The sequence below is a fragment of the Olea europaea genome, chromosome 15, assembly GCF_002742605.1.
Source record: "Olea europaea var. sylvestris chromosome 15, O_europaea_v1, whole genome shotgun sequence".
In the NCBI taxonomy this organism is placed as follows: domain Eukaryota; kingdom Viridiplantae; phylum Streptophyta; class Magnoliopsida; order Lamiales; family Oleaceae; genus Olea; species Olea europaea.
The window spans coordinates 25,946,357-25,973,810 of record NC_036251.1 but is presented as its reverse complement, the minus strand read 5'-3'; the positions used below and the strand labels follow the sequence as shown (position 1 = coordinate 25,973,810).

Sequence of the window (27,454 nt, the reverse complement as noted above, 5' to 3'; positions counted from 1 at the left end):
TTTGTAACTAGGTCTGTCTTAGTTGTGACTGTCTTTGACCAAATCTATGTTAATAGTGACGAGTAATCGCATCCAGTGATAGTGAATGTTTGCGATAAAATCTATTTACATTTAAAAGTTTGTAATCGTTTATATGTTAACTGTGACCTTCCGTGACCAAGTCTGTGTTTATTGTGATCGATTGTGACCTATTAATTGGTTACAAAGACAAAAATTGGAAGTCACAATCACATATTTTTATTTTACAAGCTAATTGATCACACGTTATTTCTCGATCATAATTTATTGAATTAGTTACTTTGAACTTAGTTTTTTTAGCACAAATCACAAATTTTATAGATCATAGCTTATTTCACAGTCACAAATTATCAAAGATTAGTCACAGTTATTTCTTCGTCATGAATTATTAAATTATTTGGTCACAACTTAACAAATAGTAAATCACGATTGCAAATTTAATCAAAATTTCATATTTTTTAGGTCACATATTATTGATTGGTCACAAATAATATATTTTATCGATCTCACAATCAATCAAATAATTGGTCACAAACACTCTGCTTCCTTCCCTTCCCACCCCATTCCAATTCAATCCAATCCACTTTCCACCCCACTCCCACTCTTCTTACCTAGTTCATGCCTTCGCTGCATATGACAGAAGAAACTGATGTTTTCTGGTTAAAAACTCCAGTTTCATTACCTTTATCAGTAGTTCTCTAGAAGTTTGAAAGCTAAACAGTATCCACACAATGCAATTTGTTCTATGACCATTGTAATTGCATATAGGTTATGACATAACAGCAAGGGCATCGACCAAATTTGAAATTTTATTGTCTGCATATGACAAAGAGTGAATAGATATGTGATGCTATTTAAGTCGATACATTACAACCAAATCCTTGAAATCAAAATAATTTATTATCAATAGAATAACATAGGACGTCTATGACTACATTGACCACAGCAACTCTACATCCAAAGCTTTACTTCAATTTCACCAGGCCTTTGTCATCAGGAAGGTGTCTAGCTTGAATAGTTAGTTGCTTATTATGATGTGCATACTAGAAAAAATGACCCTCTGGGAGTTTACCACAAGTCTTGCATTGGAGTCCCTCTGAAAGAAAAATAAAATTGAAACAAGATCTATAAATAAGATAGTGAAATTAATCTATGAAAATCAATTATTTTCCCTCAGACTTGAGGGCTACTTTAGTTCGCTGAAAGTTTTGATTTATGTTAAACAAAAAGCAAAGCAGCAAGCACCTTCAAATGCTGCTGACTAGATGAGTGTTATTCTTGGCTCAAGAAATTGTGTTTGAAATCCCATAGCTTCAATAAAACATCCACAGCAAGAAAATTCAAAAATCCTTTTCTTGGTAATATTATTCCAAGGACACAAAGGAAGAAAACTAACAACTTTTGAGTATATTTCTGAAGTAGATAGAGGTTCAAACACTTCTCAACCTACGAGGGTATAATAAATTACATAAAACTCGAAAAGAAATTTTGTTCATTGTTGGAATTTCTTTTAGCCAGCTATAAAATCGAGCTTTTAAATATTAATTAGGATTGATTGAAAATTTCAAGTTTAAAAGGTAACGACAACTTTATATCCACAACTTAAGAACATAAATTTAGATTTTGGTAATATTCTATCCCTTTTGAGCATTTTGAATTCAAAAATATCACACCACAACTTAGAAACTGACAATCAACAAATAAAATTATTGTAAATGTATAGGGTAACATTTATACGTAGTACACATTTTTTTCACGTGTTGCGTGCAGCACCGCCCGAGGTGCCTTTTTCCTGCAAATCGAAGACTACACATTGCATGTTGGTGCTTCTTTCCTTTTTCCTTCGGTGATCGCAGATCGGAGATGTTGACCGGCCGAAGGCGTCTTGAGCCTAGTGATGATGGCGCTTCGATGGTAGTGTGTGGTTAAGAGAGAGAAGAGAATGGAGAGATATAGATAGAGAATGAAGAGATATACAGAGAGAAGGGATATGTTAAAATGATTAGGGATTGGGAAATTTGTTGGAATGGAAGGAGGTAGGTTGGGTGAAAAGATTTGATTAGATATTTTTCATATTAATTTTGTATTAATTAATTTAATAAATTTTAATTATCTCCTGATTTATGAAATTAGAGTTAATTTTCTTTAGTTTTGAATAATATACTTAAAATGTAAGGTTTTATGTAATTTTTCCCATTTGAAATGTTGTTATTGCCCATGACTTTGTCCAAGATTAGTCGACCGTTGTCTTTTATAGGCCCAGTTACAGGGAGGTGAAGAAGGGACGAAAAAAGGCAAATGATCTATACATTTGAACAGGCTGGGAGCTTGAACAAACGATTTGAATCTCCAGAGAACATAAACCTCTTCTTTACCTTTACATGTCGCTCCCTGTTTCATTTTGATAAAAATTATATTTTAATATAAATTGGTGAAATATATGGTTGAAAAATTGATAAAAGCCGTGGATTTTAAAAAATGTGTAATTAAAAATAAAATTTTAAAAAATGAGAATCAAATGAGACAATAGAAGAAAAATTATTTTTGCGAGAAGGGTGTGAAGATAAAAATAAATATTCTTCAAGTACATCTCAAATAATTTAAAGAGAGGCAACTTGACATAAGAGGGCATTTGGTCTAGTGGTATGATTCTCGCTTCGGGTGCGAGAGGTCCCGAGTTCGATTCTCGGAATGCCCCAAGTCTTCTAAATTAATCTTTTTGTAAATGTCTTGTTGATATGTTAACTGAACCTGGTCGATGTGGTGACTTTGCGAGTGTGAGAATCACTTTCCATGTCATACATCAGTTTCGATTATTGCTCTAAAAATTGAAGAAAATATTAGGAAAATCTACAAGAGAGGTCTCGTTATTGCAACGTGAGTTTGGAAGAATAAAATCTGGATATTTAAAACTGACAACAATAATGTGTTAAACATATTACTTTCAATAAGATTCATATTCGGTTGCATATTAAAATCAATTAAAAGACTGTTTTTTCTCCGTGGACTCCACCCTAAGGGCTCTTAGTCTTAGAGGGAATAATAAATACTCATTTCATGAAATATCATTTAACAAGTTCATAGTTGTTACACCAGTGCCTCGTCCAATCCCATTCGTTGAATCAATAGAGGTGCAAACCATTATACAAAATGGAAGACCCATAATACAATTTAGCATTCAAGCATTGAAACACCATCTTAATCAAGGTATTTTTACCTCATAGATAGAACTGAAATGTCCTTCTTTCTTATGGTACTTTACCTGGGATAGATGGAGATAGAGATGGAATTTACCGGTCCTCGTAAATTGGCCTTATAGGTCGGCAGGGAGGGTGGTGATCTCCAATGCACTAGAAGTTTTCAAGTGGTTCAATACAAGTACATAGAGGAAGTTCAAAAGCTTGGGTAGAGCAGTTCCACTTGTTGCTCATTGAAACTCGCTTTCTCCACCAACTCTATTTTATATAACGTGGTGGCCTACTAACCGAACTTGATGGAAGAAAGGAGGCACAGCTCCACTTCTTCAATAAAGGTCTCTGCATGTGCTTCTGTGCCCATGTATTCAGGTCTTCTCCCATAAATGGACTTAGCTTCTATATTCAATATTTCTTCCTAAATGATACTTGCCCTATGCATTTAAAGCTTCTCCCTAAAATGGGTCTTAACCTCTGCATTCAAGGCTTCTGCCTGATATAGGACTTAGTCTTTGCATTCAAGGTTTCATCCTTTAATAGAACTATTTCACCTCAATGTTTATGTGAAACTCGTAAACATATGAGATCGACGTTGACAAATAATAATTTAGTTAGTAAAGAATTTCGTCCCATGAGAAATAATCTTTAAACTGAATTGTATAAGTTCATTATCAAATTCGAATCTACGTAAAATAAAAGAGATCTACTGATTAAGATACAGAATTGGCCACAAACTCGAGCCCGAAAGAAGAGGACAAATGAGATTTATTGATTTAGATACAAGCTATTATAGTAAGTATTTAAATTTGTTTTGAATTAAATAAGAGATGAATGTGTTGGAATTTCAAATCCACCTATTATTATCCTATTTTCAATTTTCGGCATAAGTAATTTAGTTTGTTTAGTGTATTCTTGACAATCGATAAATTTAGTTTTATTTAACTATTTCTTCCAATGTAAGTTACTAAGCATGATTCATTCGTATTCCTATTTCAAATTCATATGCAAAGTAATTTATTCAATTACACGATTATTTAGGTGATTGCATTACTCCATACACGTTATTCCTAACATCTATTGCTCACATGTTAATCTTTCGTGAGTTTGCAGAAGTAGCCTCTTCAACATTTATTGGCTCTTTACCCAGCAGAAGCATCACAAGAAAGAAAGGTCCATCTATTTGACATCAATACCGGGTCAGACATGAAGTTACGGCCTTGTGCCCCTAACGTGTGCATTCCAAGTGCGCAAGTTACATACTCATGGAGGACAATGGAGGCAACATCTATTGACGCACTAGGTTCTATCCAGATTCAGACATCAATATTGTTTTTCAACCTTTCAATTTTATAGGACTCGAGTTCTCGGTGGACAGTTTTTAAGACCTATGTATAAAACAAGAATGCTCAAAAAAATATTTACAGAATATATATGGAAAAAAATAACGTCTTATTTAGTAATAATATTTCCGACTAAGTATTTAAAACCCTTAAAAACTTCATTTATTTTCATGTTAAGGGGGAAAAAAAACCTGAGTATACATGTAGCTATTGTAGTCAAAAGACATTTAATTTCTTTTATTATTTATTGACTTCTGCTTGGATTTTGACATGCATTTTTCCTCGATCAACTTCGGGCATTGATACCACGTTGAACCTTTTCAAGTTAGTTGATTTCAGTAGCGATGGGTGCCCGACTCGGGCTTGGTATTCTCCATGAAACAGTGAAGTTTCGAAGTGACCATTAGAATCTGTGGTTCCTTTTAAACGAGCAGCATGTCCCCATTCCGACAAGAGCTTGTCAACGACATCTCCAGCTGGCAAGTTTCTGAAATTATTGTCTGTTAAACACATTCTATAGCATCCTGTCGGAGTCCATGCTCCCCATATCATTATCCCTTGTACTCCGGCATGTGCATGAAGTTCTCTTAGAATCCGTTCCAAATAAAATGCCTGCACGGATAATTATTTTAGGATTAATTAAGATTCTGCCTGCAAGATATGTTTGATTAAAAAAAGAAAATCTCGTACCTGGTCAGGTCTGGAATCAACATCCAATTCAGTAAGCCAAATTGGTAGATTCGCAGAAGAAAGTTGATCGAGTGAAGCTCTTATTTAAGGAAGATTTGGAACTGTAAAATGACCGTCTAATCGAATTCCCAAAGGACCATTAAAACCTTCTTCTCTAATTTGACAGATTTTTCTAAATACTTAGCTGGTGAGGCTAGACCTCCGCTTTTCTCAATTGTGTCGAAATCATTGAGAAATGGAATTGTGTTCCCATCAATCTGGTTCGTCTTCTTGTAGAATGTAGTTGATGCGTTTGCTCCTAATTTGCCCTCAAAGAACGAATAATGCAAATTTTCATTCACAACATCCCAATGGATCATCTGTCCCTTGTATTTACTCATTAAATAATGTATCCTGTGATCTGTAACAATTCGTAGGTCATCTGTTGAAAGTTCCCCCACCCAATTAGGTTGAAGTTTCGGATTATTCCAGAATATGTTATGACCTCGTACTTGAATGTTGTTTGCCTGGGCAAACTTGAGCATGGCATCAGCGGGACCGTAGTCTTTCTTGCCACGGGAGGGTTCATTGATATACTACTTCAACTCGTTCTCGAATACCGTGTACTTGAACCTGGGCGTGAACCACTTTCGGTACGCAGCATTGTCTAGGACGAGCGGGTTCATCGTGCAACCCAACGGGAAACCGGGAAGATTTTGTTTAATAGTGATTGTAGCATTGGCTAATGCTTGGCCGTGTTGGTCGACAGCTTGGAATTTCACCTTGCTCTTGCGTATCTGAAATTTTATTTATTTATTTTTGTGAAATTAGAGGGTAGTAAATGGTGATCAAAACTAACTGCACACACTCTTTTACCTTTTCAATGCTTTGATCTTGGTGAGATTTCCATTCTTCGTATGTAAATGGTTGCAACGAAATACTATCTGCCATAATATGAATTGTCAAGAAAGTATATGAACGACTGCGAATTCTAAAATGGGGAAAAAAAAATGTGGGTTTGTAGTTCAAAATAGAGTTGGGCTGGTCCGGAAGAATTGAAGACTATGCCACCCTTAAGCATGGACCAACAACCCTTTTTAGCCATAACCCATCCAGCAGTTTCATCGCCAGTTTTTGTCTTGAACTTGGCTGCTATGTGAGCATTTCCCTGGCTTACCCGTAACCAAGCTGCAAAAAGAATTAACATGAGCAATTTCAAAGGAGGAAAATACTGTATACTAAACATATCATTAATGTTAAAATATATTTCTTTCTATAAAATATAAATTGTGTTTTATAGTTACGGAAATATAGATATATACCCGAGAACACGTAAAGCCATCCAAGTTTCTGCTTCTGTTGGAGGCAACAATATATTTGTTTCCGTCCTCGGATTTTTTATGCTCGACTTTTGCATCTCCGAATATTGTCCAGCCCTGTTGGGAATTGATTTAAACATGCACAGCGGAATTTAACAGATTTCAATTCCCATTCAGGATTCAGCTTTGTATTTAGATAAAAACTGTGATGAGAAATATACCTTTTGTGTGATTTGCAAACTCTTTCGCGTTATTCCTTTCCAGCAGCTTGAATCTGCCTCCCACAGCCCCTTTGGGGGGGTTTTTTTTTTTTTTTTTTTTTTCTTTTGAAGAAAGATGTTAAAACAAAAGGTAGTCTGCCTTGGGATTAAATCTGTAATCATAAGGGACTGCATAATCTTGGTGGCCTGTACAACATAAATCAACGTGGTTAGAACTTAGAAGTAATAATAAATTAAATTTTGTGAAGAAAAAGAAAGAAACAAGATGAATATACGTAATACCAAAATCGAGAGCGAGAAAGACGATAGCGAATAAACAAGATGTCAGTAGCTTTGCCATTGTTGATGGTGAATTGTTAGTCTCTTTTGAACGATGTTAACAATATTGTGACCTTTTTATACTGAATAACTAAGAACCAAGCATGTAAAATCTAAGAAGTAAATTTCTTATTCAAAAGAGGTGATAAATGCATAATTATTCACACGCGAAATAAAAACTAATTAATTGAGAAATAATTCGAAGAGGAAAATGGGAAAATTTAGAGAGAATCGTGCAAATCATTTAAGTCGAAATGAAGCCACAAACGTTCAAGGAAAACTACTTAATGATCAAGCAAATAAATGGGATCATTAAGCAAATCATTGTAGCCAAACACGGTGCAACAAATTAAAAGACAAAAATTAAAAATTAAATTAGAACAAAAAATATCCTACTTGCGTTTGCCGGGAGTCGAACCCGGGTCTATTGCTTGGAAGGCAATTATCCTAACCGTTGGACTACAAACGCAGCTGATGTAAGCATTATCCTCAGTTTTTATTTATTAATATTTAGCAGAATAAGAAATAAAATATTTTCTTTGAGTTTCTGTAATGAGTCCAAGATTCTCATAGGATTTCACGTTTCGAAAGCATCCGTATGGACATATTGCCAATTTAAAAATTTCCGTGCAACCTCAAGTAGGTAGCAAAACAAAAATGAATCTACCGTAGCATTCAAATCTTCAACACATTCTTAGAGCATCTTATAATAATTTAAATGAAAGATAGAGAAAAAAAAAATTGAAGTGGCAAAATTAAGTGTTTAATATAAAAAAATATGTTGGAGTATTTCAAAATTTTTACTCTCTAAATTTATATATACCCTCTAAATCATAGAATATCCTTTTTAAAAGTAGATAGTCTCTTGGGGATGCTCTAAGTATTAAGGTTTTCAACCTTGTAGCCTCCAATTGAGTAGAAATTATAAACAATTGATTTATAAATACATATAAATTAGTGTGGATAAATAAATAGATAGTACTTATCGGATTTGAAATGCAAGGTTGAAAATGAAATTTAATTATTTTAAATTATTTATAAATTTTACCAAACGAATGCTTAATTTTATAACACTTAAAATATAGTCATCGACAAATAATTTGGCCCCTTTTAACATATAAAATAATAATATTGACATATTGCTAATGACAAGAGCAATACATTATGTTAAAAGTACTCCCAAATCTTTAAGCCTTTGAAAAGTTTTAAATTTTATGAGGAAAAATTATAGATACGATATCAAACATTTCATTTAGTAACAGACTTGACGCAAACCTTTCATTTATACCACTCATAATACTAAACATTTCAGATATTCTTACTTGGAGTCCGAATATTCCGTTAGTTTTTCTGTTAGTTGACTTATTTAGAAGCCTTAACATAAACTTTCATTTCCCTAACATTTGACGCTTGTCTGTCATTGCTAAACGAATCACAAGTCGCCTTTGTCTGTTAGTCTGCTAATTTCTACTTAAATCAACTCTTTCTCTCTTCTCCTTCGGTAAATCTCATTGAAGCCATTTTTCCATTGTTTTTTCTTTTATTTGTTTTTTTAAAGTTATTATACACTTGCGAATTGTTGTCTGAATAGAAAAATGCCTATTTGTGTGTTTAGATGATTGATGAACTTATTTGTAGTTTAGAAAGAACGAAGAATGGAGCGACTGATTGTGTTAAAATGTTAAAGTTCCCTAACTAATACTATTACTTTCTACTTTCATAAAGTATTTAGAAAATGTTATCGTCAATTCCCAATAAACCGAAACTCTATCAATCTTTGTATATCTAAACATATCCCGTTCAATTATTATTTAATATCTCATTAGTAAGACGAAATGAATTTTAATCAAACTATAATAACAGAATGTAACTTTTTCTTTATCAGCCGCCATATAACAATATGAATGTCAAACAAGAAAATAAAAATAAAAATAAAGAAAGATATATTTGTTCTATTAACATATTTTAGTAACCAATTTTGAAAATAATTTATTCATGGGTTTCATAATAAATATGAATATAATTTAACATTTAACATTATTAATTCTCATTTAAACTTATATGTTAAATATATTACTATAATGTCGATAAGTAAACTGCGGATTAAAATCGAACCAAATTGCAAATTATAGTTTGATTTGGTTTGGTTTAAAAATAAAATGGTTTGGAAAAATTTCAAATCGAATAAAATGGTTTAAGTTGAAAATATAGCACAAACCGTCCAAATCAAATCGCGTTTACCCCTAATTCATGTATCTAAAAATTTTAATGGGTGTTTAAATTAATGTATTAAGAATTAATTTTTATGTATCAAATGTAATATAATAAGATTATTCATTTATAATATTCATCATTATAAAAAATTTGAATAATAGAAATTGAGTTGTGAGAGTAAAAGTTGAATCTTTTAAATTTCTATACTAAATTTTATTTTCTTTAATTCGTTTGAGACTCATGAAATCCTCCAACAAATTGGTATCATATATTACTTTTACATTACTTATAAAGTATTTTAAAATAACGTGCAATGTATGTTCAATTTTGAATAGTTCTAATAAACAATTTGATTTCTATTTGTTTTTTAACTATTTATATATGGTGCAATAAGTATAAAAAAATTATTACTTTAGACTATTAAATTAAAAAAATAATATTTTAATCAACATGTACAAAGCCTTTATATATATAGGCAAAATTATCCCATAATCTTACTAATATAAGGAGTTTAAAATAAGGAAACTAATAAAATTCTAATCTAATTCAAAATCATATTCTAATTAATAAAGGAATTAAAATCCTAATTAAATAAAAAATAAAAGTCATATCAAAACTATACCTATAAAACTAGAAATGATAAACACGGCTAAAAAAGAGAGAGTTAAGAGATTATGTATATCTTATTTTTCATTTCTTAATTAATTTTGAATTTTCTCTTGGTATTGTCCCGTATCATTCTCTTCTATAAATGTTCATTGAAGAAAATTCACTGTTTGAATTTGTAATTGTTAGAAAATCTTTCCCTTCCACTTTAGAAGCTTTATATATCCTCCCTATGGTAATATTTTTATCCTTCCACTTGTGGGTATTCTCTCTACCTTTATATATGTCATCCACATTAATTTGCCATGATCTATCTAGTAGAATATGACACCTATCTAACTTAACAAGATCACAAATAACTTCTAATTTGTGACGAGTCTCAATTGACAAAATTACTTTACAAATTTGAGTCACTTGAATAGACAAACCCTCATTCTCTTTTGGACTCATTCGGTAATGAGACAAATTCAAAAGGCTAGCCTTAGGTACCAAATCAATCCAGTGTTGCATATTCCTCATAGGAGGTAACTCATTCGATTATTCATCAGAAACCAAATCTTCAAATTCTATTAATATTTCTTGCACCTCAGACAGAACACCCTCATCTTCTTTACTGTAAAAAGCTCTTTAACTACAACTGGATAAAAACAATCATATTTTCTTATAGACTCTACAAGAAACTCTCAGTTCGTTGTTGAGTAAATTTCTCCGTCTGTTTGAGAGGAATCATAGCGATCTTATGACTGCCCAATGAAAAGAGTACCACATTATCAAGCTCTTTGATGGTTAAATCTACATCAAACTTCCTTCAACGACCCAATAGGATATGGCAAGCATTCATATCTATAATATCACATAATTTCATCCTTATAATGCTTCTTAATGGATAGAGGTACTTTGCAATCGCAACAATCCGAATGGAAGGACCTCTCTTCACCCAATCAAGTGAATAAGTTTTAGGATGATTTTCAATTGGTAATTTCAACAAATTTACCAACCTTTTCGACACAATGTTTTCACAATTTCCATTATCCACAATCACTTAACACACTTTATTCTTGATAGAATAAAGCGAGTGGAAGATGCAATGACGCTGTCCTTCCTCCTTAGTCTAGTTCTTAACACACGAATGGGGTTTGCTCGCATTTTGCTCGAACGGACTTGATAATTATTTGGAATCCACTGAATAATATATATATATATATATATATATATAATCTAATTAAAAATCCTATTCTAGTTAATAAAGAAATTATAATCCTAATTAAATAACAGATAAAAGTCATCACAACTATACCTAGAAAACTAGAAAAGATAAACACAACTAAAAAAGATAAGTCAAACACAAGTTTCCTAATATGAAATAATGTTTATCTTATTTCTTTTCTTTCCAAAATAATTTTGGATTTTCTCTTGTTATTATCCCGCGTTGATAGGAGTTCGCTTGCAAGACCTAGAAAATCCAACAAATACCCATTTATCCCCAAAATTTCATCCAGCCGCTATCGTCAAATTTCTGTTTTTAATCTGCTTTCAGCCAGCTGTGCTGGTGGGAATTTTCTGTTTCAAAAGCTTTTTAAATATCAACTTCTAAACTCAAACCGTTTCAAAATGGTTTGTTTATATGCTCAAGATTGAGCCATGGAAGACGTGTGAGCTGTTTGAACTCTCTAGAATATGGAACAGCGATGAAAACTGAGATAGATTAAGTACCTAGGTTTAATTATCAATTTCAATAAAACTATTAATTGTCGAGTACCTAAGGTTTAGAATATAGAACAACAGTGCAAACAATGAATCAATTTCTTTAAAAAATGAGTTTGATTGGCATTCAAGAAAGAGAACTTATTGCTTGGTACGTTAGACAAAGTAATTCAATTTTCTATTTCTTGGAAGTTTTGCCATACTTAAAAACACAAAATTAATGAGAAAATTGAGTAACTATACAATTATAATTTACTATTTTGTTATGTGTTTTTAGCCCCAGGTTTGCAGAGCAATCGAGTACTTCATTTGGAAAATTTGCTGGATAAATTTTCAAATTACTAATGACAGTAATGCTGTTTCTACGGTTTCAGTATCTTTATTTTTTTTAGGATTCAGTTGCAACCTTTTGATTTTTCCCTTTAACCTCGAATGATAAATGTCAAAAATAATATTGACACAGAAGTGATACAAAGAAAAGTAAAACATTTATTACGGCCTGTTTGATTGAAACGAATTTCATGGAAAATGTCATATCCGATAAATTCGTTTTCTACTTTGGCTGTTTGATATGAAAGAGGAAATGAAATTCAAATTTCAAGGTACAAACACTTAAAGCATATTTTTGGTCAATTCCATGAAAATCGAATTCCTATGGTTGTGGTGATTTTTTCTTTTCCAATTTAGATGGAATTTATTTGTCTTTTTCATTTTTGCAATCAAACGGGCCCTTAGTCTAACGAGTACACTTGTTTTTAAGACCATTGAAATATTCTAAAATTTTATTATAGAAATATGAGTATACTAAATTGATCACATAGTCAAAAGAAATTGCATTCCTTATGTTGTTATATATTTAACTCATGCGTGGATTTTGACACGAAATGTTCCCCGATCAGCTTCCACCATTGATGCCACGTTGAACCTTTCCAAGTTGTAATTCGATTTTGACTGTAACGATGGATAACTGATTTGGGCTTCATATTCTCCATGAAATAGTGAAGTTTCGAAGTACCCATTAGAGTCTGTGGCTCCTTTTAAACCAGCAGCAAGTTTCAATTCCGACAAGATCTTGTCAACAACGTCTCCAGTTGCTAAGTTTTTGAAATTGTTGTCTGTTAAACACATCCTGTTGGAGTCCATGGACCCCATGTCATTATCCCTTCCACGGCCGGGTGCGCGTGAGCTTCTCTTATAATCTGATCCAAGTACAATGCCTGCACAAATAATACACAATTAACATCAATCTTCACTTTAATTAGTACGTCGCAATGGGGACGTTTGGCAAGGTGTACTAGAATAAATATTTCTCTTTTCAATCATGCTATGTGTTTAGGGATTTTTGTGTGACCCACCTAGCAATGCACCATAGAAAATTTTGGCTGGTCGAACCTGGCTGTGTGTCTTGTAAAAATTTTGGCTATGAATTTATATACGACGCTAAGAAGTTCGCTTCACCCTCCAATCCAATTCCCAAAGGACCATTATAGCCCTCTTGTCTAATTTGATTGATTTTTTGCCAAATACTTAGCCGCTGAGGCATCAGAGTCTCTAGTTGTCTCAATTGTGTTATAATCATTCAAAAATAGAGTTGCTTTCCCGTCAATTGTGTTCACCATCTGGTAAAAAAACAGTGGACGCGTTGCTTCCAATTTGGATTCAAAGAACGATAATGTAGGTTTTCATTCATAACATCCCAATGGATCATCTGGCCTGCGTGTCTTTTCACAAGAGAATTTATCCTGTTCTGTGTAACACTCCATAGATCATTTGTTGAAAGTCCTCCCACCCAATTAGGTACGAGTTTAACACCATCCCATAATATGTTATGACCTCGAACTTGGACGCTGTTGGCCTTGGCAAACTTGAGCAAGGCATCAGCATCAGTGTAAGTTTCCTTGCCACGGGCAGGTTCATTGACATACCACATCATTTCGTTCTCGAATACTGTGTATTTAAACCTAGAAGCAAACCAGTTTTGGAACCCAGTATTAGACAAGATGAACGGGTTAATGGTGCAACCCTAGGGGAAACTAGGTCGGTTCTGTTTAACGGTGATTGTTGCATTCCGTAAAGGTTGGCCGTGTTGATTGACAGCTTGGAATTTCACCTTGCTCTTGCGTACCTGAAATTTTATTTTTTTGGTGAATAAGACAGTGAATGGTGATCCAGATCTCGTACATTGCTACATATTTAAATATAAAAGTTTACCTTCTCAATGCTTTGATCTCAATGAGACTTCCACTCTTCGTGCGTAAATGGCTGCAACGAAATACTATCTGCCATGATATGAACTGATGTATCTTTGCTCTGAAAGGATAGAAAAGTCGAAAAAGTATATGAATAACAGTGAATTTTACAATTGAGAGTGAATGTAAATTATACAATTGTGAAGAAAAAATGTTGGGGAGGGGGGGAGAGGTAGAGGTAAGTACTTAACTCGAAATAGAGGTGGGCAGGGCCAGAAGCATTCACAGCAATGCCACCCTTAGGCATGGACCAACAACCCTTTTGCGCCGCAACCCAACCAGCAGTTTCATAGCCAGTTTGTGTTTTGAACATAGCAGCTATGTGAGCGTTCCCTTGATTTACCCTTAACCAAGCTAAAATGAAATTCAACAAGGTTCACATAAAGCGAAGAAGCTCATTCAAAGAAGTTTACAGCATGTAGTAGTGGACGAGATAAGATAATACAAGAACTAAATAATTATTCAAGAAAAAAAAATTTAGTACATTAAACTGAAGATCCACGTTCAGCATACCAAACATATTATTAGCGTCAAAAAAATTGTTACAGTTTGAATTTTTATATTAAGGTTACAGAAATATATATATACCAGAGAACATGTAAGGTTTATCGTTCTCCAGGTAAAATTTCTGTGAAAAACCGTGAAGCGATCCCTTTATGTCAGATGCAACAATGTTATATGATTTTTGGGGCATGATTTTTTCAGTGATTGATAAAGCCAGAACCTCATTATGGTGGAGGGATAGTTATAAATCCAGAACTGAATCATGGGTTAAAAGGCTGGACAGCATTGGGAGGTGCAAAAGTTGAGCATCAAGAATCTAGGGTTAAATGACAAATTAATCAAAATATTGAAAGTAAAAATTAAGCATGTTTGTTAGTGTGTGTGTGTGTATGGTCTGCCTCGTCGCACATTTCTTGTCATCTAGCTAGACAAAGATTTATTTCTGTATAATTTTGAAATAAATTCAATTGAAATCTTGAAACAAAATAAATTAAAATTGAAAATGAGGAAGAAGGTTTGGTCGAAATTGTTGGAATAATTCTTTAGACATGGTTACAAGGGTGTAAACGTAGGATTTTGAAACCTTTGCTCAACTTTCTACTGTGTAAGGGACAAAAATGTTGCTCAAAACTAATGTAAAACCCACATAGATTGTACTAACACCATAAAGCCTACATAGATTTTACTATATTTCGTAAAATAAAAAAATAAAAAATAAAAAGACTAGATGTCTCCAATTCAGATTTTAATATATTCTATTAACAATGTATCCAATAAATTTCTAAGGATTACATTAAATAGAAAGATCATATTTATTAAATATAACTGATGATTTGATTGTCTAATATGTAAAGCGTGAAATAGAAATTAGGGCTGTCCTTTTCTTCTTCCCTTTTTTTTTTTTTTTTTATATTTTTAAATTTTTTGGGTTGGGTTGATTGGGTTTTAATGGATACCCGAAACCCGACCCGACCCAGAATTTGATTTCTTAAACCAAACACTACATAAATGAACTAAAGAACCAACCCAAACCGGTAAACCAGTTGGTTTGGGTTGAGTCGATCAATTTGACTAGTTCACTTTAAAATTATAAAGAATAAAAATCCAACCAAAATTGGTCCAATTCCTTTTGTTATTATGGAATCAATGGTTTCATTCTCATTATTCCAATGAAAATTCATTCAGTCCAATTCTCAAGATATCGATCGAACCAATCGAAGTCCAACCCTAGTATAATGGCGTGAATTCTCTTGATCCTATTTTAAGAAATATTTCACATACATTTTCACTATATAGGTGGGAAAATTCAGTACTGATACAATGATTTTATTTTTTATTTTTTTTTTGCTCTCTGTTATAAGTTATATGTGCATGGGAGCAATCAAGTCATTTTTCAATCATTCAAAAGAAATCATTAAGATCGGTAATATATGCAGCATAACTTTCTGAGCAACTGTAGCACTTAAGTCCTTAATGCCCAAATTCCCAGCGTTTTGATTTTATAATAATAGAATCTTACCAAAATAAACAATTTTCATCAATTTACCCATGCAAATGATAATATTAACATATAATTGATCAGAAATAAAAAGGTATAAATCGATATGTCTTTGTTCTAGCTACTAAATCTGTCGTCGACTCTTCATGCACGGATTTTGACTAGCGTTGTTCTCTTCGGATTTCTCCCCATCAATGCCACATTAAACCTTTTTATGTTGTAAGATTCTGACAGTGCTGTTGGATGATTGATTTGGGCTTCGTAAACTCCATGAAATAGTGAAGTTTCAAAGTAACCATTAGAGTCTGTGGTTCCATTTAGACTTGAAACAAGGCCAATTTCAGACAAGATTTTGTCAACAACGTTTCCAGTTTCTAAGTTTTCGAAATTGTTGTCTGTTAAACACATTCTATAGCATCCTTGTGGACTCCATGCAGCCCAAATCATTATCCCATCTACACCCCTGTGCGCATGAACCTCCCTTATAATCTGCTCCAAGTATTTGGCCTGCCCAAATAAGTACACACAATATCAATCGTAAATATCTTTATTTTTTTGTCTCAAACATAAGGATTTGTAGTAAAAAGTTACCTGGTTAGGTCCGGATTGAACATCCAATTCAGTAATCCAAATGGGTAGTTTTGCGGAAGTAAGATGATCGAGTGAAGCTCGTATGTAAGGAAGATTTGCAGTTTGAAAATGACCCTCCAATCCAATCCCCAAAGGACCCTTGTAACCTTCTCGTCTAAGTTGTTTAATCTTATGCAAATACTTAGGCGGTGAGGCTGCACCATCCCTGCTATCCTCGATTGTGTTATAGTCATTCAAAAATGGAGTTGTTCTCCGATCAATCTTGTACGCCTTCTTATAAAAAGCAGTGGATGCTATCCCCCCAATCTTCGATTCATAGTATGAAAAATGCAGATTTTCATTCATGACATCCCAATGGATCAACTGTCTTATATATCGTTTTACTATAGAAATTATCCTTTGCTCCGTGGCATTCAATAGGTCATTTTTCGAAAGTCCTCCTACCCAATTAGGTTGGTATCGCGGATCTTCCCAGAAAACATTATGACCTCGAACTTGAATATTGTGTGTTTTCGCAAACTTAAGCATGGCATCAGCGGTATTGTAGTTTATCTTGCCACGGGAACTTTCAGTGGCATACCACTTCATTTCGTTCTCGAATACTGTGTGTGTAAACCTGGGCAAGAACCAGTTCTGGTATGCAGTATTTGATAGGATATTATTGTTTATCGCACAACCAAAGGGGAAACTCCGTTTATTTTGTTTGATGGAGATCGTTGCATTGGGTAATGGTTGGCCGTGTTGATCAACAGCTTGAAATTTCACCTTGCTCTTGCGAATCTGGAATTTTTTATCAAATAAAAATTAAATCAAACAAACACATACATAAGCGCGCTCACACATTATATATACATGTTTACCTTCTCAATGTTTTGATCTTGGTGAGACTTCCACTCTTCGTGTGTAAATGGTTGCAATGAAATACTGTCTGCCATAATATTAATTGATGGATCTTCAGTCTGAAAGAATAGAGAGGTCAAATAAATATATTAACGACAATGAAAGTGTGAATATTATTTCCAAAAAAAGACATGCTGGCAGGGATGGAGATAGTGTAACTTGTTACCTCAAAATAGAGGTAGGCAGGGCTAGAAGAATTCACAACAATGCCACCCTTAAGCATGGACCAACAACCCTTTCGAGCCATGGTCCATCCAACAAATTCATAGCCAGTTTGTGTTTTGAACATAGCAGCTACGTGAGCTTTCCCTTGGCTTACCCGTAACCAAGCTAAAAAATATTAATAAGGTTTGCATAAGATATATGTATAATATCTGGGTAATTTTTGTGGGTCCTACATCATTTAAAATTATTTTTTGACTTTGAAAGTAGAATTTCAGAAGAATAAATTAAATGAAACCCAAACCTAAAATGTGACTGGACATTTAGCAAACAAAAAACATATGGTGTCCATCAAGGCTAAGAATTTACAAAAAAAATGTTATTAAACATATGAAGCAATGGATACGTACCGGAGAACACGTAAAGTTTATCCTTCTCCAAATTAAATTTCTGTGTAAAACAATCGAACGTTCTATTTCTATTGGACACAACTATGTATTTGTTACCATCTTCGGATTCTTGAAGTTCGACTTTAGCATTGCCTAATGTTGTCCAACCTTTTAACCCGTGATTCAGTTCTGGATTTACAACTATCCCTCCACCATAATGAGCTTCTTCTGGCTTCACCAAACACTGTCGAACAAAAAATATATTAATTTTTCAATCATCAAGTTAAGCAAAAAAAACTAAAATTAAATTAAACAATAATTTCGTGTGGGGGGGTTCTTGAGAATAAAATTTTGAAAGAAAGGGTGGCCTGCCTTGCTATTGAATCTGTGATCATAGGTGACAGCATAAACTCTGTAATCTGTACAATATAAACAATGATAAATTAAATTCTGTCTTGACAGACAACACAGCTGATGGTAAAAATCAGTTCTTTTTCTCCTAAAAGTACGTCACATTGTGTAGAGGAAAAATTTCAAAATGAGTATCAAGTAATACCATAGAGGAGAGTAAGAAAGACAAATAGGAACAGACAGGATGTCAATAGTTTTGCCATTAATGGTGATAATTTGTTTCTCTTGAATGTATGAGTAACATTATAGTGACCTTTTATACTAGAAGGAATTAAGAATAAAATGTGAAATTCGATAGTAGATTTTTGTAGTTCAAAATATTGTTAAAATCATTAATACCTAATAAGTGATATCATGCCATATAAAAATTGATAAATAAGGGAAATGAAACGAGAGGAAAAGCTGGAAATGAAAGAGAGAATCGAAAAATTAATTATTTTGGTGAAGATGGAGCCAAAAATATTTAATCGGTGAATTATTTCAGTCAAAGGTCATTAATTTTGAAATTAACTACTCTCTCATGTTATGGTTGTGACTCTCAATTAGGAAAATAATTGTTGAAGATGACGTGTTGAATTAAAATTGGAAGAGGGATGAAAGTGGCAGACAATTTTTAAGGGAACAAAATCTTGATGTTGCGTGTTGGAGTTGGAAAGCAATCGATTGTATCAAATTTATAAGGAAAGAAATTCTTTTCTAATTGAAACTTCATGCACACACTATTCCACCAAGAGTAATGCTCTTTATAATTATGGACGACCACTTGTCTATATTACATGTAATTTCAAAGAATGTTCAAGGTGTGATACTTATTTTGTTAGCCTTGTCAATTATTGTTACATAATATGTTGGTCATCAACCATGAGGGTAAATAAAATCACTCTTTCATAAATTTATACTCGAGTAATATTCATCATTACCTAACATTATTTAAAAAAAAAAATACATTCTTAAACAGTGATTTAACATTATTTCAACTACACATTCTTCAATAAAAAATATTACACACAAATTCAAAAATTTTCTTTATTTTTTAACCACACATCTTCTCATCAATACACTATTCAAAAATACATGCTTATGGAAATAATGTAGCTCAAACAAGGGCTCAAGCTACTTGGCTAGTTACTTGGGATCTTCGACAATTTAAGACTATTATTGCTGCTAGTGGATCCTTTGATTCATATACCAATAGAATTGTGATAAGTTTCAATGCACTACAATAGATTAAGAGACCCGCAACCACTTGAACGGGTCATGAAATGATAAGTTCGAGTTATGATACTCATTTTATTGACTTTCCCTAGAATTCCACATAATAATCCTCAATTGTGGTAAATAACATCACTCTTTCACAAATTCATATTCGAGCAATACTTCAACATTAGTAAAGATTGATTCTTCGATTCATTGACCAATAAAATTACAACATATTTCAATACGTTGGACAATAAATTAAGGAAACAACTACCACCTAAAAAGTTTATAAATGATAAATTCAAGATAAGATATCTACACATTTATTTCGCCATTGATTGTCAAATACATAATAACATTATGAATTATTTATTATTTGATTATACTATTCATCATTAGTAGATATTATTACTGAGAATAATGCTATATAATTCCATCGGAGTTATAATTTCTGCTTAAATGGCGCTAAATAATAGGCTAAATGAAAGGTGAAATTCAATGACTTATTTAATTTTACCTATCATTTAATGTTACGTTAATGCCACCTAGATTTTGGTTGTAACCCCAGTAGAGTTGAATAGCATTACTCTATTACTAAAGTTAGTTGGCTTTCTAATTCATTATCCAGTTGAGTTGTTGTATATTTTAATACATTGGATAATAAATCCCTAAACGATATGATTTAGAGTTGACAACATTCATCGCCTCGAATGGTAGATTTGGCAAGTGTGGGGAACATGATCGCTTCCCAATTTTTCACCATCCAATCTTTTTATTATATTTTTAATTCGTAATTACATAATATGTTTTATCATATTTTATGGTATGAATTCACATAGACATGACTAATCTATCAAAATTAGACTCCCAAAAAGAGAAAAGCGTAATATTGTATATACATAATGGTATACACACGAGTTTACACCCCCTTCATATGAAGGGGGCCCACATATAATAAATTATGGGATAATTAGCACAAAAACGTCCATACCTTTCGATATTTTTGTGGAAAACGTTCATACCTTTCGTTTTTTGACGGATTAGACTCTCACATTTACTTTTTTTTTTGCGCAAAACGTCATTATGTCAACTCCCCGTTAAAATGTTCTGTTAAATCAAAAGGTAATTAGCACAAAAGGTCCCTACCTTTCAATGTTATTGTGCAAAACGTCCATTCCTTTCATTTTTTAGCATTTTCACCCCTACTTTTCACCTTTCATTGGGAAAAAGTCTTTCTCATCCATTTTTTCAATAAAATGACAATTTTACCTTTCCTATTCAAATAAAACAAAAAGAAAAGAAAAGAAAAATAAATAATTAATTGCAATCATAGTCCTAATTCTTTCAAAATATTACAGATAAATCATAAATTCTCCACTACCGTCACTTTCATAATCCAACCAAGCCACCACCTATATATCCATATAGCACCACCTTTCGGCTACAACACCTATCGGACTCTACCACCACCAGTCTCGCCTCACTCTCCCCAATATTCTCCTTCATAGTATTGATCACCAATCTATCCGAAACAACCACATTTGCGGTGGCGGAGTCTGGTGGGCATGGTGTCAAAAAGGTGGAGTTATGTTGATTTATAGTTGGCATCTTAATAGATTGTGAAAGTGGTAGTGGTTGGGAATTTATGATTTCTTTGTAATTTAAGGACTATGGTTACAGTTGGTAATTCATCTTTTCTTTTTGTTTTATTTGAATAAGAAGGGTAAAATCGTCATTTTATTGAAAAAATGGATAAAAATGACCTTTTTCGCAATGAAAGGTGAAAGGTAGAGGTGAAAATACTAAAAAATGAAAGATATGGACGTTTTGCACAATAACATTGAAAGGTAGAAACCTTTTGTGCTAATTATGTCAAAAAATGTAAGGTATGGATGTTTTGCACAATAATATTGAAAGGTAAGGATCTTTTATGCTAATTACTTTTTGATTTAACGGAATATTTTAATTGGGAGTTGACAGAAGGATGTTTCGCGCAAAAAAAAGATAAAGGTGAGGGTGTAATCCATCAAAAAACGAAATGTAGGGATGTTTTCCAAAAAATATCGAAAGATAGGGACATTTTGTGCTAATTACCCTAAATTATGCATGAGTCTCCCTTCATGTGAGAGTGGCATAGCCTCGTGTGTACATATTGAGGTGTACAAGCAGCATTAGCCCAAGAGAAAAAAGAAACTTTTGCTAAACATATTGTACATCTTTTTTTACAATATTATGTTTAGTAAATTCACGTGTCTACAATGATTTTCCGAATCAAAATTAGTGACTAAACCACACATCTCTAGGCTCTATCTTTTTGAACTCAATTCGTATCAAAATTAGCGACTTAAAGAAGCTTCTAATTTGTGGCACGGCATGTAACGATCTAAACATCGTGCTCGGCCATTTTTTAACGATCTATCCGATTTGGAAGAGAATTTTCCCTCTTACCCTTCAAGGCTTTCTGTCATATCTCTCAAAATTCGAACCAAAGATCTCTGCGTATGAAAGATTTAAATTGAATTTTGGTACCAATTAGGTAGCGCGTTTTTTATAACAATCAAAGTCTTGTGACTAATCGTTTTTCTTTCGTCAAATTTTGCCCATGTTTGAACCCATTTTTTTGAAACTCATTTTTAATCACACATTCTTTCGATAAAATAATTTAAACGTAAATCCACAATTTTTCTATTTTTAACCACATATTCTTCAAAAATCATTATTACAAATTTTTTTTCCTTAAAATGAGACTCAATAAAAAAACTACAGTAAAAACAAAATTGACTCAACTTAAATCTCTCATATGTAGAGATCTTGGATTCAAATCTTGAGGAACATGATAGAATGCCATGAGGGATAAGACGGGAGATTTCCTTTCAAAGCAAACAGTACATAAAAGAACAATCAGACACGAGGCTCAGGTCATTACACAACACAACTGAAAAATAGCCATAAAAAAGTTATAGTTTGTTTATGGGAGTTGAATTCGAGGCTATTTTTTGGAAGGCAATTATCCTAACTGTCCAGCCACAAATACCCAATTTTAGTTATTTGAAGATGCCGTGACTTCGTCACACAGAAGGAACTGAGAAACGGCTATACAACATTTTAATTTTCAATTGTCGGGTGTCAAAACCAGGTATATATTGATTATACTACTTCAAAAGGTACCCATATTGCCTAAATACATGTTTTGTGTGTAACCGAACTGTATATATAACATTACATTGTGTAAATAAAATAATCCAATTAGTAAATTTAGTTCTTAACTATAGCAATTTTTTACAAAATATTTTTCAATTTGTTTCATTTTGTTTAATTATTTTTTCTATGGATTTTGCAACAAATTATTAGCAATTGATTTTTCCTTCACCTGTAAATTACTTCACTTATGCGTGGTTTGTTATTACTTTGCTTTTAAGATAATCAACTGTTTGTTGTTCTGAAGAAATAAGAAGTTGCATGAAGAATCAGTTAAATGTTTGTTTCAAAATTGTTCGTGTTTAAAAATCAGCATTTTAGCATTTGGAAACCTAAAGTAATTTTTCATTTACTAAAATCGATATTATTTATAATGAATTTTTTATATGACTATTTTCATTAGTAATGTTGTTTTATTTATTTTTACTTTTATAACAGTATATAATAATATTATTTTTTTTTGCAAAAATAGTGTATTTACTGTTGTTATTTTTTAAAAAAAATTCATTAAATTTGAAAATTATATATAAGAAATAAAAGCAGTTCATAATAACATAAATATTAAAATAATACTTTATTACCTTTATTGCATTTAGCTTTCTTTCTCTATTTATTTTTGGAATATAAGTAAGATATGATAGAAAATGAATTAATTTAATTAATTATGGTTAAAATAGATATGAGCTATAAATAATTAGGGAAACTAAAGTAGAATTTGAAAAACTACCTACTATTTTGCTAACTTTCAAAAATATGTTCTTAAATGTTACAAATTCTTTTATAATCCTTTTTTTTTTTTTTTTTTTAATCAAACACTTAGAACAACTTCTAATTGAGAATCAAAAGTTAGGGTACCAAATCCAACCCAAACGTGGCCTTATGTATAGGAACGGGCATTTGGATTGCGAAATCGATTAACCCAATCGAACTGACCCATTTAGGTCGATCTTTCTATTCAGATTGCAGTCAATTTTTTTTTTTTTACAAATTGGATCATGGTGCAGGTTGTTTTATCAAAATCCAAACCAACACAATTTGAGTCTATACACGTTAGGTGTTATATGACAATGCTTTTAATAAAAAAAAAAATAAAATAAAATAAAATAGTCATATATTTGATAAAAGTTGATTATACGAGTGATTGAAAAATTGATAAAAGTTATATGTCAATAATATGTGTTGTTGAAGTTAAAATTTGATTAGTTAAAAAGTTATCAATAGGGCAAATTACATAGACTCCATGAGGTTTCTACCAATTTCAGTGACACTCTACACTTTTTAAAAATTACACAAATATCTTTTATTTCAATTTTTGAATAACGCGTGCCTCCCACGAGNAATTTCAGTGACACTCTACACTTTTTAAAAATTACACAAATATCTTTTATTTCAATTTTTGAATAACGCGTGCCTCCCACGAGGTATATGACAATTTCGGAGACACCAACTCCCTTTTCAAAAATTATACAAGCCTCCATTATTTCAAATTTTTGAATAATGCTTACCTCCCCGAGGTTTACGATAATTTTATCAATACCCCTCCATTTTAAAACATTACACCAACTTCTCTCAACATAAAATATATTTTTAACACTTCTAGTTAAATAAACAACATAATATTATTTAGACTATCAATTTTTCAACAATACTGATACATGAACAAATACTCTGATTTGAAATACTCACTTGTAACAAAGTAATGAGCGCAATCAAAGTAGTAAGAACAAAAATAATAAATTATTATTATTATTATTATTATTTTTTGTACTATAACCCAACCACTCTATACAAAAGAATATAATGTAATATTTGAGAAATAAGAAATATGTTGTATTAGTTTAAATTTCATTTGACTGGTCGTGTAATAACTTCATTTTATGGTCAATTCTCTATTAAAGTAGAATCGCAAACCTATGAATATTTAGAAACGTAATTATGTTATTTATTACATCTAAGTGCTGATTCAAAATGAAATCACCACTAAAATCCCTCTATCCTATGTTATGTGACAAAGTAATAAGCACAACTATCAAATTTCCGAGTATTGATTTATGAAGAAAACAGCATTAGAATCCCTATAGCTTGTGTTTCTCAATGTAATTATTCAAATCAATTAAACATTGGAGTATCTTAGAAGAATTGATAGTCTTTATAATATTATGTTGATGAATGTATTTTATGTAAGACGTTATTTTTAAAAGAGTCACAACATATATGAAATTTTTAGGTAATTTTAAGCATTTTTTCACTATTATCTGTGCTAACATATGAGAGAAAAATGGTCGTTGGACATATACATTATTCAAAACTTGAAATAATGGAAATTGTAATTTTTGAAAATAGAGAGATATCTCTAAAATTATTATACACCTCAAAATAATCCTTTAAGCATCGATGCTTAACTATATTAAACATCGGTGATACGACACACTATTTAATTAGTGAATATTCATGTCTACTATTCCATCACCATTGGTTTATAATTATTTTAATGAATTTAATAGGTAATTTTAAAATAGCTATTTAAATATTAAATTCTAATAGCTTGTTAATTTTGAAGGTAATTTTTAGTTAATTAAGCGATAAAGTTGATTCTTAGTTGATATCTGCTGGAAAAAATAAAAAAAAAAAATTCAATGAAGTGCAATTCTACCTTTATATATATATATTGGTCAAAAGTTTCTCTAAAGTTTTTATAGAAAACAATTTATAATCAACAAGAGCTCAATAATCACAAGTAGAAACTCACGGGTGGACTCTTAAATGTAGTGTTTTCTGATCTACATCTCCCATTGCTGGCTTCACCTCAAATACTTCATTAATTTTCTCAGATTTTTTCCCTGAAAAGTGACTAATTCTGGCTTTGTAAGCTCCATGAAACAATGAAGTTGTGAAGTAACCGCCAGAATCTGTAGTGCCCACAAAATCCTTATGCCTCCATTCCCGTAATACCTTGTCAACCACATCACCAGTTGGCAAGTTATTGAAATCATTGTCTGTTAGACACATTCTCCAGCACCCCTTTGGGGGCTTCCATGCTGCCCACAGTAGTATGCCTTGAATTGCTGGGTGCGCGTGGAGCTCTCTTATAGCCTGCTCCAAGTACACTGACTGCAAAAACATATAATACAACTTATCCGTTTTAGTATGACAATATATATTCTTGTTAACCTTGCCGTTTTTCTTGACTCTGAGTGAGCAATAAAATCAAATTACCTCATCTTGTGTGTGCGAGACGTCCAATTCTGTAATCCAAATTGGCAAATTTGTAGCAGCAAGCATATCAATGGAAGCTCTTGCATACGGGAGATTTGGAACAGCGAAATGACCTTCCAATCCAATTCCAAGAGGGCCAAGATAACCTTGTTTTCTAATCAGTTTGATTTTGTCCAAATATTTAGCTGCTGTTACTGAAGAGTCTCTAGGCCTCTCGATAGTGTTGAACTCATTCAAAAATGGCAGTGCCTTTTTATCAAGTTCGTGAGCCTTTTTCAAGAATACAGCTGATGCATTTCTCCCCATTTTATCCTCATACTGTGAGAAATGTAAATTTTCATTGATAACATCCCAATGAATCACCTTGCCTGAGTATCTTTTCACGATAGAATTTATCCTCCTTTCGGTAGCCTCTGGTACATCGCGTTTTGGAAGTTTTTTAACCCACGAGGGAGTGTACCTGGAATCAAGTGCATAAAATTGTTCACATGTCAGGTCATAAAAAATAAGTTTTAGACAAGGTGTTTCATCGAAGAGATGAAGTGCTACCTGGGATCGTCCCAAAGAATGTTGTGTCCACGGACAGTAATTTTATGTTTATGGGCAAATTTCAGCATGGCATCAGGGATAGAATAGTTTTCTTGACGAGGGTATTTCTCATTAGAATACCACTTCATTTCATTTTCAAAAACTGTGTACTTGAACCTGGAGGTGAACCAAGACTGATAGGCTTTGTCGTCTATGATGGCCTCACTCATTGCATTGCCGAATGGAAATGCCAGTTTAATCTGCTTTAGGGAAATTTTTGCATTCGCTATGGGATTGTCCTCGAAATCAGTAACTTGAAATTTAACTTGGCTCTTGCGTAGCTGCAAATTAAGACAGCTTATAAAACTTAGATATTGTCCAATAATTAAACATCGTAATTTTAGGAAAGGAATAATGCTATCTAACACCAGTTTTGACAGCATTAGTCAAGTCGAGATGGACCTCACTACCACCTAGACTGATGCTAAATAACATTTACTTTTACGACGGTTAATAGTCCCTTAGATACATTTCCACCCGAGGGCAGCCCGAGACAGAAACACAAACCTTCTCAATGTTTCGATGTTGATGAAACCTCCATTCTTTCTGGGTAAATGGTTGTAGAGAAACACTGTCTACCCATATGTCGATCGTTGTATTTTGTGTCTGAAAGCCAAATAAAATTGCCTACTTAAGAAAAACAACTTGAAGACTTGTGAAAAAGGTACCATAAAATATAAAATGGTACCTCGAAATAGAATTCGACAGGGGTAGAAATATTCAGAGTAAAGCCACCCTTAAGCATGGTCCAACATCCCTGCCTGGCTATAACCCATCCAGCAGTTCTAATTTCTGTTTTTGTCTTGAACATAGCAGCTATATAAGCATCTTCTCCATTGCTTACCTGCAACCATGCTGCATAAAAACGACACTGGCCCATAAAATAAATCCTCCCCAAAAAAATTTAAAAATGAACAATTTATTATGATTATAATTTTTTTTTTTTTT

At 32.5% G+C, this 27,454-nt stretch overlaps 3 protein-coding genes, 1 long non-coding RNA gene, 2 other non-coding genes and 1 pseudogene across 6 annotated transcripts; 1 reads left to right on the top strand and 6 right to left on the bottom strand.

Moving 5' to 3' along the window:
- Window positions 1–809: 809 nt before the first annotated feature.
- Window positions 810–2,048, bottom strand: LOC111410654. Its single transcript, XR_002705733.1, has 2 exons — window positions 1,756–2,048; window positions 810–1,114 (listed from the first exon to the last, which is right to left on the bottom strand). It is a non-coding gene; the product is annotated as an uncharacterized LOC111410654 (long non-coding RNA).
- Window positions 2,049–2,644: 596 nt separating this feature from the next.
- On the top strand, window positions 2,645–2,716 carry TRNAP-CGG. The gene has a single exon. It is a non-coding gene; the product is annotated as a tRNA-Pro (tRNA).
- Window positions 2,717–5,249: 2,533 nt separating this feature from the next.
- Window positions 5,250–6,012, bottom strand: LOC111411057 (anti-sigma-I factor RsgI6-like). Its single transcript, XM_023041630.1, has one exon. The coding sequence runs from the start codon at window positions 5,764–5,766 to the stop codon at window positions 5,359–5,361; it is 408 nt and encodes a 135-aa protein (XP_022897398.1). The 5' UTR covers window positions 5,767–6,012; the 3' UTR covers window positions 5,250–5,358.
- A 1,464-nt stretch (window positions 6,013–7,476) lies between these two features.
- On the bottom strand, window positions 7,477–7,548 carry TRNAG-UCC. The gene has a single exon. It is a non-coding gene; the product is annotated as a tRNA-Gly (tRNA).
- Window positions 7,549–12,464: 4,916 nt separating this feature from the next.
- On the bottom strand, window positions 12,465–14,546 carry LOC111411461 (annotated as a pseudogene).
- Window positions 14,547–15,932: 1,386 nt separating this feature from the next.
- LOC111411460 (anti-sigma-I factor RsgI6-like) lies at window positions 15,933–21,112 on the bottom strand. The gene is made up of 6 exons (XM_023041991.1): window positions 20,906–21,112; window positions 17,918–18,140; window positions 17,512–17,675; window positions 17,306–17,404; window positions 16,446–17,225; window positions 15,933–16,361 (listed from the first exon to the last, which is right to left on the bottom strand). The coding sequence occupies exons 1-6, from the start codon at window positions 21,110–21,112 to the stop codon at window positions 15,999–16,001; spliced, it is 1,836 nt and encodes a 611-aa protein (XP_022897759.1). The 3' UTR covers window positions 15,933–15,998.
- Window positions 21,113–25,447: 4,335 nt separating this feature from the next.
- Window positions 25,448–26,595, bottom strand: LOC111411459 (anti-sigma-I factor RsgI6-like). Its single transcript, XM_023041990.1, has 3 exons — window positions 26,468–26,595; window positions 25,919–26,378; window positions 25,448–25,813 (listed from the first exon to the last, which is right to left on the bottom strand). The coding sequence occupies exons 1-3, from the start codon at window positions 26,593–26,595 to the stop codon at window positions 25,448–25,450; spliced, it is 954 nt and encodes a 317-aa protein (XP_022897758.1).
- Between the last annotated feature and the right edge of the window lie 859 nt (window positions 26,596–27,454).

Excerpts from the sequence above, each read along its gene's own strand:
- LOC111411459 (XM_023041990.1), bottom strand. The coding sequence starts at position 26,595 with ATGAAGTGGTATTCTAATGAGAAATACCCTCGTCAAGAAAACTATTCT. Across the intron at positions 26,379-26,467 it reads ATTCTTTGGGACGATCCCAG|GTACACTCCCTCGTGGGTTA; the intron begins GTAGCACTTCAT and ends ACTTGATTCCAG. Across the intron at positions 25,814-25,918 it reads TCTCGCACACACAAGATGAG|TCAGTGTACTTGGAGCAGGC; the intron begins GTAATTTGATTT and ends ATGTTTTTGCAG.
- LOC111411057 (XM_023041630.1), bottom strand. The coding sequence starts at position 5,766 with ATGCTCAAGTTTGCCCAGGCAAACAACATTCAAGTACGAGGTCATAAC.
- LOC111411460 (XM_023041991.1), bottom strand. The coding sequence starts at position 21,112 with ATGCCAACTATAAATCAACATAACTCCACCTTTTTGACACCATGCCCA. Across the intron at positions 18,141-20,905 it reads GATATATAGGTGGTGGCTTG|TGTTTGGTGAAGCCAGAAGA; the intron begins GTTGGATTATGA and ends TTTGTTCGACAG. Across the intron at positions 16,362-16,445 it reads TTCAATCCGGACCTAACCAG|GCCAAATACTTGGAGCAGAT; the intron begins GTAACTTTTTAC and ends TTATTTGGGCAG.